The sequence below is a fragment of the Mauremys mutica genome, chromosome 18, assembly GCF_020497125.1.
Source record: "Mauremys mutica isolate MM-2020 ecotype Southern chromosome 18, ASM2049712v1, whole genome shotgun sequence".
NCBI classification, from domain to species: Eukaryota; Metazoa; Chordata; order Testudines; family Geoemydidae; genus Mauremys; species Mauremys mutica.
In genome coordinates, this window is record NC_059089.1 from 15,636,209 (window position 1) to 15,649,205 (window position 12,997).

The 12,997-nt window shown below is 45.4% G+C and overlaps 1 protein-coding gene and 1 long non-coding RNA gene across 20 annotated transcripts in view; one reads left to right on the forward strand and one right to left on the reverse strand.

Moving 5' to 3' along the window:
• The window catches only part of LOC123352512 (collagen alpha-1(XXVII) chain B-like), a 287,024-nt gene that overhangs the window by 50,870 nt on the left and 223,157 nt on the right, over nucleotides 1-12,997 (forward strand). For 8 of the 17 annotated variants that reach the window (XM_044992742.1, XM_044992741.1, XM_044992743.1 and 5 more), the window contains one exon: nucleotides 11,637-11,942. The exons of 7 other annotated variants lie outside the window; for them this stretch is intronic. In XM_044992742.1, the coding sequence (XP_044848677.1) occupies nucleotides 11,881-11,942 (62 nt within the window). In that variant the 5' untranslated portion in view covers nucleotides 11,637-11,880. Of the gene's footprint in view, nucleotides 1-10,091; nucleotides 10,203-10,632; nucleotides 10,768-11,636; nucleotides 11,943-12,997 lie in introns of those variants that run through there. 2 more of the 17 variants (XM_044992745.1, XM_044992748.1) reach the window with 2 other exon arrangements.
• LOC123352517 lies at nucleotides 7,062-11,885 on the reverse strand. Of its 3 annotated transcripts, XR_006574202.1 has the most exons (4): nucleotides 11,026-11,885; nucleotides 9,311-9,447; nucleotides 8,609-8,738; nucleotides 7,065-7,099 (listed from the first exon to the last, which is right to left on the reverse strand). It is a non-coding gene; the product is annotated as an uncharacterized LOC123352517 (long non-coding RNA). The 3 variants fall into 3 exon arrangements; XR_006574203.1 differs by lacking the exon at nucleotides 8,609-8,738 and having other exon boundaries at nucleotides 7,062-7,099; XR_006574201.1 differs by lacking the exon at nucleotides 7,065-7,099 and having other exon boundaries at nucleotides 7,667-8,738.

Genomic DNA, 12,997 nt, shown 5'->3' on the forward strand with positions numbered 1-12,997 from the left:
ACATCAAATTACTCCAGTTGGCTACCACGTTTGACTTGTCAGTGTTCGCTACTTCCAAGCATTAGTGAGTTGCATGGGATTTGGCTGAGCTAAACTACCTCTGTGGACATAGGAGACAAGATCAGAGAAGCTAATGCTATGATTAGTTGCTTAAATTAGAGGGTTTATGATTCATACAGAACAGACATGCCCTGGAGACTAGATATGGGGAAATAAAGACCTACAACGCAATTTGTCATAAGCAGGTAAAAAGCAAATCCCTTACTGAAAGATCTTCTCTTTAATGGAACTGCCTTCTAGGAGAAGTTGCATTTTGCAGTGAGCATATACTGGTTTAAAAAAAAAAAATTCAATTCAGAGCCTGATCCAAAGCCCATTTAAGTTAATGGTAGCCTTTCTATGACTCTGGTGGGCTTTGGATTAGATATCTACATTGAGAGAGCAACAGCAACACTGATAAATTGGTTTAGACTACTGCTAGAATGCGAGCCACTTCTAATTCCTAAGTGTTCTGTCCAAATCTGAGAGGTGCCGAGTACACCTTGAGCTTTTAGTGGGAGTGGAGGGTATTCAGCACCTTACATTACTGGGCCTTTCTAAACAAATACAGTAAAGGGTCGATCACTGTACAATGTCCAGTGAACTTTTGTTCACTCTTGGAATCTCCTGCTGTGTGGTCACTGCCTGACGAATAGCATGCTATCCAATTATGTTTAAATTAAAAAAAAAATCTTCCATAACATCAGTTTCAATCACTTCATTTTATTTCACTCTCCTCTGGGGAAGAAGGGATTCAGTTCACTGTTGGGTATATAAATATTTACTTGATTTTTTGGAATTGGAGGAAGAGGGACACAACCAGGTCTCTCATTAGTCCTAATCCACACATCAGTAAATATTCACCTTCTGCAATGGACCCAGTTTGTAGAGCTTTACAAAATACTATTGCCATTGTGGAGAGAGAGTGAGAGCACAGAAGTGAAGAGTTTGCTTGCTTCAAGAGAGAAGACCTATTAGTCATAATGTAGATGCATAAATTCCCATATAACATAGTGGGCATTTCAGCACAGAATCCCAATAAGCCGTAATATACACCTCTACTTCTATATAACGCTATCCTCAGGAGCCAAAAAATCTCACCACGTTATAGGTGAAACCGCATTGTATTGAACTTGCTTTGATCCACCGGAGTGTGCAGCCCCGCCTCTCTGGAGCACCGCTTTACCGTGTTATATCCGAATTCGTGTTATATCGGGTCACGTTATATCGAGGTAGAGGTGTACTGTATTAATGTAAAGTACCATACCAAAAAATTTAATATTAACCCTCAAATTCAACCATGTGCATATGTAACTGGCTACCGTATTCCAGGAAATATGGTTGAATCTGAGGATTAATATTAAATATTTTGGTATGGCATTTTATAGCCAGATATAACTGAAAGATTCCTAATGAACTTCACATATGAAGTTGGGACTCATTGGGAAATAAAGTCACACTTCTTCCAGTAAGTAGGGTGTAGGATTTAGGCTCTATTAGCAACTGCATAGGAAAATAAGACTCCTACAGTGCTCTTTATTTGTAGAACACCAAGATCTTGACACACAGAAGCGTTGTTATCGTTATCCCCATTTCATAGAAGGGGAAACTGAGCCACAAAGGGGTGCTATAACTTGCCCAAGGTCACATAGTAGGTCAGTGCCAGAGCTAAGATCTCCTGGCACCAGGGATAATGTCCTAGCCATTGGACCACACTACTTCAAGACTGAGACACCCTGTAGTTTGTCTGATGACACAACCGTTTAGAAGCCAGTTTGATACCTAACTATTGACAGATATCTAATAACCATATCACTTTCTTTGAGTTGCATCAGGATCAGTAAAACACTTTGAGCAATCAGCTGTAAATATTCTTACATACAATTACTCAAGGAAACAATGCCATATCTGCAAATTTTAGTTTAGATTAAGTTAAGAAATTGCCTTTTATGGCTGTTTAGGATCATAATGCTACTCTCGCAGGCAACATGAATCAAATTGCAACAGTTTCACTGTTAATACCTTAGGGCTTAGCTGAGTTAAAGCCTCAGATAAGAGTGTGTGTGTGTGTGTGTGTGTGTGTGTGTGTGCGCACACGCGCAAAAAGAAAATTCTTCTCCTAGTCTCTGTTTAAGATTTGTTGTTTTGTTACCACACCAAATATCACGTGGATCCCACCAGGTGCTCAGCTCTTCTCCATCTGCTCTTAGCCTTGCTTCATTTCTTCTCAGGCACATTTTTTACCTTAATTCCTTTTTAACTCTGGTCTGCTGTGTCATCTCAGAAATCATGGAACGACCTCCGTTTTTACTCTTGTTATTGTCTTCTTGAAATTCAGACATGGCTACCTTTTGATGCTTTTGAGCAGTTCAGTAAGGCTCCAATCCAACACCCATTGAAGGTGGCAGGAGTCCTTCCATTGAATTCAGTGGACATTAGATCAAGCCATAGAATCTCACTATGACCAAGATCTTGCACTGATCTCTGTGCTGGTGCAACCCCACTGACTCCATTGCATGTGCACTGGTTGGCTGGCAGTGAGCATAATTACCTAGTTCTCGGACTTTGCAGCCTGATTCTTCAGAGAGAATCTTGCAGTTTCCAATTCAGTATCTCTGAAAGGACATAGCTGGGTTGGTCTCAACACCATACTTTTTTACAGCGAGAGTGATGGCCACTCTTTTGGCCAACATGCCAGGGACTGAACTAGGGATCTCCAGAACTAAAAGCATGAGCTGCTAGAGCTTGAACTAAAGCTCTCTAGTTTGTGCTGTAACAATTCATATCCTCTGTGGATTAGGAACAAACACTCACCAGTGACTTACACTAGCAGCAAACTGTCTTTTCATAATCTTCTGATTTCATTTTGATTAGGTGGTAAATTCTTCAAGGCAGGGACTCTTGTGTATTATGTGATTGTACAGTACCGAGCACAATGGTCCCAACCTGATTATGGCATTTAGGCACTAACTCAGTATAAATGTTTAACCATTATTATTATTCTCGTACACTTAAAAAACCATCATCCAACAAAATGTAAGATGCTCAAAACTTAAATTACAGACTAGAGCACAGGGCTAATGTTAATAAAGACAAAGCTAGCAACTACTCTATTTCATAGCTACTCAGTAAGTTTTTGTTCTTCCATTTCTGCTGTAGTATTCCAAAGAGGGGGTTCACAAATTCATTAATTCTTGCATTGCTGTTGTAAAACAAAACAGACAATGCTGCAAACAGGGTGTCTGAAAGTGAGGCATGTAATTGCAAAGATTAGACTTGCTGTTCCTTTGGAACTGGAACAATCTGTTACAAAAAGCACCAGAAACTACTGCTGCAAAGAGAAACGCAGAACATTCTGGCTCCTTTTATGAATAAAGGATGAAACAAAGGTTGGTGCTTACATATCACTCCCTGGGGTGATTATCTCACCTTTATAGACTATGCTAAGCCATGGATACAGGATGCCCTGGGCCAAGCCCTGCCCTGTGCAAATCCAGTTGACTTCAATGGCCTGTGGCACATATCAGACCAACAAAAGGAGGTGAAATGGGATAAAGAGCCTTTCACCTCTAGGTCAGTGATTCACATCCAGCCCAGGATGGCAGAGATCTAAATTAGTTTCCCTGCTGATAAATTTGGTGGTTTATGTGAAATAGAGCCCCATGGGTCTCGAAGCCCACTGAGCAGATGCAGGATCAGGGTCTAAATGAGCCACCTTGGAGACTAAGGTTTTTATAATTTCCAAACAGGTACTGCGTGGACATGGCAAGCTTCATCCCATGATCTAGAGGGACGATCTATAGCACAGAGAGGAGAGTTCAGTTTCCATGGCACATTTCAGTCTTCGTCTCCTTTGGTCTTGCAGAGACTGCTTAACCTCCATTGTGGTAGCTTTTTATGATGTAGACTAGAATAATTTCAATGTTATATAAGCCACCAAACAACTTAAAGTCAATAGAGAAACAAATTTAGATGTCTACCAACCTGGGCTGGATTTGAATCATCAACCAAGAGGAGGTGAAAGGCTCTGTATTCCAGCTCACCTTCTTTTGTGGTCTGATACATGCCACAGGCCTTTCCTGTGCCTCAGATTTCAGGCTGCCTATGCCCTTTGCCTGGTCTTGTTGCAACTTTAAATCTGAATAGGGCACTTAGATAAATTAGATCTAAACATATCTGTGAATTTCGGGGTCAGTAAGTGATTCAAGATGCCTTTCAGAACTTGTACTAAGATGACTGGCTCAGGTAAAAATGCACTGTGATTCAATGAGAACGTCGCTAGGACCAAGCCAAACTGGAGGAGGGCAAGTCCAGGTTAGCTTCTGGAATTCAACTTTTGCTTCAAGTCAGATACTGTCAGTTGTATAGCACAGCTGTAATGCACACTTTCCTGTCACTCCTGGGCCTTTTCTTACTTGGTCTACATGAAAAGCAAGGCTGTGAAATGATTTTAATAAAAGTCTTGATGCTTAACCAGATTCCAAGTTATGAATCCAAAGGACAGATGGGTTCTGATTCTCCTGGAAGCCAACTAAATATGGACAAATATTTTAAATACTATATGTATTCAACCAGTAATGATTACATACTGGTTTTTTGTAAGGCACATTTTCTGCAAGGTTAAAATCTCTTGTATAAAAAAAAATCCTTATGGATAGGTCCTTAGATTATTTAGATTTTCAAAAGTTTAAAAATCCATTGCACTTTTCACTATTTTGGTGTGTGTATGTGGTTTGTGGTGGTGGTGGTGGTTTCTTCATTTCTCAGTTTGGCTAAGTAATGAACCTAGAATGGTAAACTTCAGTTTTGTTTTTGTTGAGTTTCAGTTTCTCATGCAATGCCACTATGCTGATGGATCTGAAATAGCAATACCTGCATTATTTTAACTTTTTTGTAATTACTTCCATTGAAATTTGGTTTAAAAAAATCTGAAGTTATTTCTATTCGTACTGTTTTGCAGCTTCTCCCTTTATGAAGAAAGTCTAAATTCTGAATCTCTGTTTCGTTGGCAGTAGGTATTGCTGACATGGTACTGGGGCTTATTTTATCTAAGGCCTTGTCTACACTACAAGACTATTTCGAATCAACTTAGTTCGAATTTGTGGATTCGACCTTATGAAGTCGAATTTGTGTATCCATACTAAATACACTAATTCGAATTTCTGAGTCCACATTCACGGGGCCAGCGTCGACTTTGGAAGCGGTGCACTGTGGGAAGCTATCCCACAGTTCCCGCACTCCCCGCTGCCCATTGGAATGCTGGGTAGAGCCCCCAATGCCTGCTGGGGGGAGAAATGTGTCGAGGGTGGTTTTGGGTAAGTGTCGTCATTGAACCGTCAATCACAACCTCCCTCCCTCCCTCCGTGAAAGCGCCTGCAGGCAATCTGTTCGTGCACTTTTCTGGTCAGTGACAGCGCGGACGCCACAGCACTGCAAGCACGGAGCCCGCTGCGATCATCGCCGTTTTCTCCTCCTTGCACTTTATCGTCCACGTCTTCCACAGTCAGCTGCTGAGAAATTGGGCTACTTTTCAATGGTGCTGCAAGCACTGGGGGACCATAGGGGACGTTTTACAAACATCAACGTCGGGTGGCCGGGCAAGGTTCATGATGCGTGTGTTTTCAGGAACTGTGGGCTGCTCAGACGCCTGCAGGAAGGTAGTTTCTTCCCGGACCACGAAATAACTGTTGTGGATGTGCAGATGCCTATAGTCATCCTCGGGGACCCAGCCTGCCCGCTAATGCACTTGCTCATGAAGCCCTATACAGGCGCCTGGGACAGCGACAAGGAACTCTTCAAATACCAGCGAGCAGCATGACCTGTGACTGTTCAGTTTCTTTACAGAGAAGCTGAACCTGCCCGTTTCTTTACCCACTGACTGTTGACTCTCCTCTTCGGTTACATACCCCGTTCACCCCGTTACCCCCACTTCCAGCACACGTGTAAAAATAAAATACATGTCCCATTATTACTTAACAAAGGTTTCTTTATTCATGACTTTTCGTGAAAGGGTTGAAACTGGGACGCAGGCTGTGCTGGCTAGGGTGTGCGGTGATGTAAAGACCGCCTCTAAACTCGAGGAATGACAGGCTCCTGCTCCTAGAGCGGTCCGCAGTGCCGGAAGGCTTCTTTCAACGGAGCCTACCATCCCTCTTTATGGAATTCTGTGTGCGGGCGGATATGTGACCTTGTGGTGGAGGAGGACGGATACAGATTCCTCAGCTGCGTGACTCGGCGGTCCAGGACAAGGACCGCTGTATAAGATCTGTAACCGCCCTCCCCCGCTGCAAAGTCACATCTCCCCCGCCCACACAGATCCTGGAAACCACCTCCTAAAACCGACCAGGTTGCCTACTGACTGCACCGTGTGTGTGACCCGCTGCTGATCCTGCCCCCGTGTCTGTACCCTGGGAAAGGTGACTGTCCTATGCAATTAACCACCCCCTTCCCCACGCCCCCCATTCAAACACAGTCTTCTTTGAAAAAACATAACGGAAACAGTAATTAACAGCAAAGCATTTTTATTAATTAAGTAGACAGTTAGGGGATGGGACTGGGATTGGGACTACTGTGAGTCTGGAAGTGAAGGACTTCGGCAAAAGTAGGGTCTGAGAGCTTTTGGGTACTTGAGCACTGTGCTGTGGTGCAGTGACAGTATTCACGTCCCCGGCCGCCCCTCCTCCTGATTATTTTCGGTGAGGGGGGTATGGGACTTTGTGGCGGGGGAGGGTGGTTGCAGATACACTGCAGGGGGGCTCTGTCCTCCTGCGGTCCTGCAGAACATCCACAAGGCGCCTGAGCGTGTCCGTTTGCTCCCTCACTAGTCCAAGCATTGTTTCAGTCGCCTGCTTGTCTTCCTCACGCCACCTCTCCTCCCGTTCGCTGTGTGAGCGCTGGCACAGAGAGACGGTCTCCCTCCACTGGCTCTGCTGGTCCGCCTCTGCTAGGTAGCAGCCCATACGTTCCTCGAACATCTTGTCCCTTGTCTTTTTCTTTCGCCGCCTAATCTTCGCCAGCCTCTGCGAGGAGGATGCTGTGGCAGGTCTGGAGACAGTGGAAGCTGTGAGATGGGAAACACGGAGTGAATTCCTTGCAAATATACATTTTTGCGAACAATTAACTGACTCTAGGCTGTCTCTGTGAATTCTGGGTTGAGACCCCTGTGCCTGCTGGGGCAGAAATCATTTTCGCGGTGGATTCTGGGTAAATGTCGCCAGTCATTCCTTCCTCCGGGAAAGCAACGGCAGACAATCATTTCAAGCCCGTTTTCCCAGAATTGCCCTGGCATACGCCATAGCGTGGCAACCATGGACACTGTTTTGCCTTTTGTGTATGTCACCGTATGTGTACTAGAAGCCGCTGACAGAGGCGGGCCAGCAGCGCTACACAGCAGCATGCTTTTGCTTTTGCATGACAGCAGAGATGGTTACCAGCCATATTGTACCATCTACCATACCATAAATTGGTAATAAGATGGGCATGGTTACCTGTCCTTTTGCACTGCCCCATTTGGTGCTGTCATAAGTGCCCCTGGCCGAGCAGCCAGGGGCGCAAAAGCAAAAATTGGGAATGACTCCCTGAGTCAATCCCTCCTTTTTGGTATCTAAAAATAGAATCAGTCCTGCCTAGATTATGGGAAAGTGTACTACAGAACCACTGTATCATAGAACCAGAGAGCACAGCTGCTCTGTGTCCGATCCTGCATAAATTATGAGCTGTATGGAGTACAGGGTGTAGCTGTATGGAGTACAGGGATGAGCTGTATGGAGTACCAAATTCGAACTAAAGAGCCCTCTAGTTCGAATTAAATGGCTTCCTGGTGTGGACGGTTGAGCGGTTAGTTCGAATTAACGCTGCTAAATTCGAATTAAAGTCCTACTGTAGACCAGGCCTAAGCTAATTTACCTCTCTATTTTTAAGATGATAATACTGTGATTGCATCCATGTCCATATCCTACAAATGCTTATCTATGTGCTTAGCTTGCTTTTATGTGACTACTCATGTGATTAAGAGAAGTATGTGAGGAAGCATTTGCAAGATTGTGTCCCAAGTCTATTTCATTATAGGTCCTAGAGAAACTGCTGTGTATCCCAAGAGCTGGGAACTGCTGTGGTGTTAATGTGCCAGTGAGATCTATGCATAAGTTTCTACCTCCACCTTTCTTTAACCTTTGCTCTGTTGTTTTGTCTTTTTGTATATTATAGCACTATACTGAAAAGCATCACCATCACTCTTCACACTGATGGATTTTTGGGGAAGGAAAGTTTGGTAGAGTTAATGTTGATTAGTCTTGAAGGGTATGTGCAGTTATAGGGGCAGGAGGAAGAAAAGTGTGTGTTACATTTGGTCAGTCTTAAAATGCATCATTTTCCCTTAGCGATTAAGGTCCAATCCTGCAAGCTGATCTTCAGTTAGACCCTTGCTCCCATGACTTCAGTGGGTTGCTGCATGAGTTTTGGGGCTTTCTGGGAAAAGCAGATTGCAAAGGGTCAGGTCCTGAATTGCTCATGTGGTATCAATTATCTAGATATGTGTGTACACATTTAGAAGTCTGTACATTGCTCTTACTCATATGCCTTTCATATACTCTCCTCTGCCTTCTGTGTGAGACAACAATGAAATGTGAGATCATCTGAATCTGTCACTGAAATAACTGAATATAATGAGCTTGTTTCCACTTTTGGTTGCTTCGAGCCTTCTGTTAAAACAAACAAAGAAATTAAATGCAAATACTTCAGAGCAAAGTTATGGATGAGACTTTACACGCCATAGAAGTCAGGTGATACAAAGCCATAGTTCCTAGAAGCAACTGTAACTCAGCCAGATTGCATACATATATTACAGAAGAAAAGAGCTCAGCATATACAATAATAGAACATATATTTTATGTACAAGGGGGGTTGAGTTATGGTGGAAACCATAATTTTGGACCAGATTTTGAGATCTTTATTCAAACAAGACTCCCATTGCTCAAGAAAGGTTCACAGAACTTGGTCCTTTGAATTTTCTGACTTATATGCATCTATCTTATTGTTTATGGCTTTGCATCCAAGTACTTAAGGTGGTTTAATGTCAATCTCACTTGCAGCCAGATTTTCAAGAGCGGCCTCTAATCTGTGTGCCCATGCCCAACTTGAATTGTCTTGGGTGTGACATTCAGAGGGATCGAGCATCCACAGCTGCCACTGACTTCCATTGCAGTGTGGGATGCTCTTATAAATCAGGCTCAGGTGTGTCACATTGGAAACCCAAAAGCATTTAGTATCTGACCTGGTGAGGTGCAGAGTGCCCTTGACTCCCATTCAGTGAAGAGCATCTCACAGGACCTGGCTCTTGCATTGTAAACCTTGTGGTGCAGGGGGTCATGTCATCCTGTCTGCCTTGTGCAGTTCGAAACACTGTCAGCCCTTGATAATAAATAGATGTTTTATATTTAGTATTATTTTGTGTCCAGTTCTCTCTAGCTTCCCTGCTGAATGCCCTTATCCTTCCCTTCCCAGTCCTCCTCTCTCTCCCTCCTCGGTGTGAGTGTCCCCCAACCCCATTCCCTTTTGGGATGTCACCGTGTCCCTGAGTGATACTCTCTGTCCAGCCTTCCTCAGTAGGTTCCTTTGTATGTTTCAGTGCAGTGTGGACCCTGCCCCCTGGAGGCTGGATCCTGGCTCATTAGCTGAATGTTTGCTGAAATCGGACACCTGGTGCACTTGAGCCAAGGCAGAGTCCCTGGCTGCAGCTATTTAAGAAGGACAAGGGCAGTCTTTTATAATTTCCACCTCACTTCACATCAGAAGGCTTCTAAGCTCCATGTCCCTTCAAGGCCAGCGCTTGCTCCCAAACCATCCTCCTCACTGACCCACAGCAGCATCCATGAGCCACCAACAGAGAAGCAGCCCTGGGAAAATCTGTCTGCAACAATCCTGGGACAGGATTATCTGTTGAATTTAGGGGAACAGAAACTTGCCAGGAAGGTTTGGACCTATCAGGGACCAATGACCCAAGGAGGCGCTTGGTGCTATCTGGCCCTCAGCTCAGGAGTCATGGTGTGATTTTAAAGAAAAAAATCAGAATCAGAATTTTTTTTTTTAAGTTGCTGGGACAAATGAATACAAATGAATGTAGGGGCTGGAAAGAGAGATTGCACAGCCTCTCACCTTACCACAAAGTAAGTGTCAAAGACAGAAAAGCAAAGGGTGGAGGGGGCGGGGAGGGGAGTGGATCAGGGAAAGGGGACAATGATCCAATGAGCTGGTAAACTGAGGCTTAGGGAATCAGAGCAGAAAACAGCTTCTTAAAGTGTCTGATTCTGACACGTAGTTTTAACTAGTAAGGGATCTAATTTCTATGCAAACCACCTGTGTTGCAGTGAATCTAACAGCCAATCTCCCACTTCCATCCTCCCCTTTCTCCCACCCCCCCAAGAGATTATTTGCCTGCCCTGTTGAACTGACTGGGGTTGTTGGTTTTTTTTTTCTTTTTCTGTTACACATGCTTGACAAAATGCATGTCTGGAACACTAACCTAGGTCTATACATGGGAATTTGGGAGAGTGATTCATACTTCACTAGCAGTAATTAGAAGGTTGATCTCATACAGCTGGAGAAGGTAGTGCCTTTGAGATCACTCAGTTGTCTGCTTTATATGCACAGAATCACTCAAAGTTTCTTTTCTAATTATACAAAGCTTTGGAATAATGACTTGTGACTCTCTAATTTCTAAAGAGATCCTAGGTAAGAATGACATCAATTCCTATGCTCTGTATTTTGTGCTTTAGTATGGGTAAAGAAGGGTGTGCGAGACAGAGTGTGGAGAGGGGAAAGCTCCTTGTATTCCAATCACCTGTTATATCAGCTTGCCTGTTCAAAAAGCAGAAAACACAGAAAGAGGAGAGGGGATAGTGGCCCCTTTCTTGCTTAGGGCCCTCAGTCATCTGCACAATCTAAAGTGCCTCTTCAAAGCACTCAGCAAAAGAAAAATCTTTAAAGTACCTTTGACTTTGCCATCAGATGGTGAGAACAGTTGAGGCAACTTGTGGGTCAGTCCTGCCAGAGGTTTTCTTTTCAGGTTTTCCATTCCTGCTGAAAGATGAAGTGATCGGTTTGAATGTAACCTTTGTTAATTTCCCTCTGCAGGCCAGAGAGGGGTTTGAATGGAGTTTCTCCTGGGATAGACTGGTAGGGGTCAGCTGATTTTTTTGTCTTGAGCTCTTCTGGCTGATATATATATTTTTAAGTGCTTCACTTCAGTGTTACAGAGGAGGGCAGCAGAGAGAGGCAGCAGAAACATCCTTAAATAATTTTCATTTCTCAAAATCTGCCTTTTTCCCTCTTTTCTCTAAGTCCAGAGAAGAGTTCGTGGGGGCTGGGAAGCACATCTGCATTGCAAATAAAAATAATTATGATAACCACCACGCAAACAAACAAGTTACAGCTCCGAGAAAAAAAAAACACTTTCAACCAAGGACTTTGGAAATAAGAGATCATAGAAGTTATATTAATAGTGAGGAGGAGGAGGAAAAAAAGAGGCAAGAAATACGGCGACCATGGGCCACATTCTTTTCCTAGTTTGTACTTTGTTCCTCTCTCTCCTTTTTCCCAAGGTAACTGCAGTCTGCCGAGAGGGAGTTAAATGGGATTAAAAGCTCTGTGTAAGCAAAAGGACCCAGAAGAGAAGGAGGGAAGGAGTTGGCCGTGCGGGCCAGGGGGTGTCTTTGGCACAGCTGAGCCCCTTAGAGAGACAGAGAGCTGAGCTCCTGGGAAGGATGCACCCACAAACCAGCCTTTCCCCCTTTTTCTGATGGATCGCTGCAAAACTTGCCCGAAAGAAACAATGCACTAAACGTGATGGAGCCGGAATCAGAGCCGGTCTCCAGACTCAGAGCAGCAGCAGCAGCAGCAGCCAGGGGGTGAGTAAAAACTCCGAACTCTCCCTGAGATGGGGGAAGGACAACTTGGGGAGGGGGGCCCGCGTATACTGGGGGGGCCTGGGGGAGCCAGCCGAGAAAGAGAGACGTTTGCACGGGAAAGAGCAGCGCTCGGCTGGCGGGTGGCTCGGGGTGGGGTGGGGTGGGGGAGACATTCCCGCTCTGGCCAGGGGACGATGTGAGGGCTGCCGGGGAGAAGGGGCTGGGAGAGCGGAGGCCCCGCTACCCCAGAGGGGGAGGAAAGCGGCCAGGAGGGACCGGAGCTGGGGAGCAGAGGAGGAGGAGGCGGGGTGGCTTCCTCAGACCCCCTTCTTTTCATGGGGGGGGTAGGTGGGCGAAGGGAGGGGATGTGGGGGGGGGGTAGGTGGATGTATCCGCAACAAATGCAGAAATGTATTAATCCCTGCTCCCCCCCCCCCGCAGACACTAGTGGGACCCGCTTCCAGCTCTTGCTGGGAACGGGACCCTCGGGCCCTTCCCCCATTTAAGTGAGCAGAGCCTTATACCTAGGGCTTCCTCCCTCTTCTCTGACCCCCCCCCCCCAAAAACCTCACTAAGGGGCTGCAGAAAATGGATCGGCGCTTGGCTTAGAAACGTAGGGGGGGTGGTGGTGGCGGGGAGGGGGCTGAGGCTCAGTAACAAACCCCCCGTGTCTCCTTTCTACACCTTCTGGCCCAGCGAAGGGTTAAGCCGAGGCTTGCGCGCTGTCGGATGTGATGATGATTTACAGATACTCCCTTGAAGTGCTGGGGTGCTTTCCCCCTGGCAGCCTTGTGCACAGCTCCTTGTGTTTCCAGCCAGACTTAGAGGGGGGTGTCTGAGATGGGGGGGTATGTCTGAGATGGGGGGGATGGGGAGGCATTTTGTGCACCCCCACACCCCCTTGGTGCCATGCCCGGCTCGCTTGGCTACATGCAGCTTGCAGCTTGGATGTGACTTCTAAAGAGTGGGCTGCCTCCTTGGAGGCTGTGTGTGTGTAACGGTGTGGAGAGATGGGTGCTTTCTCCACAGGGAAGGCTGGGGCTAACTCTCCCTTG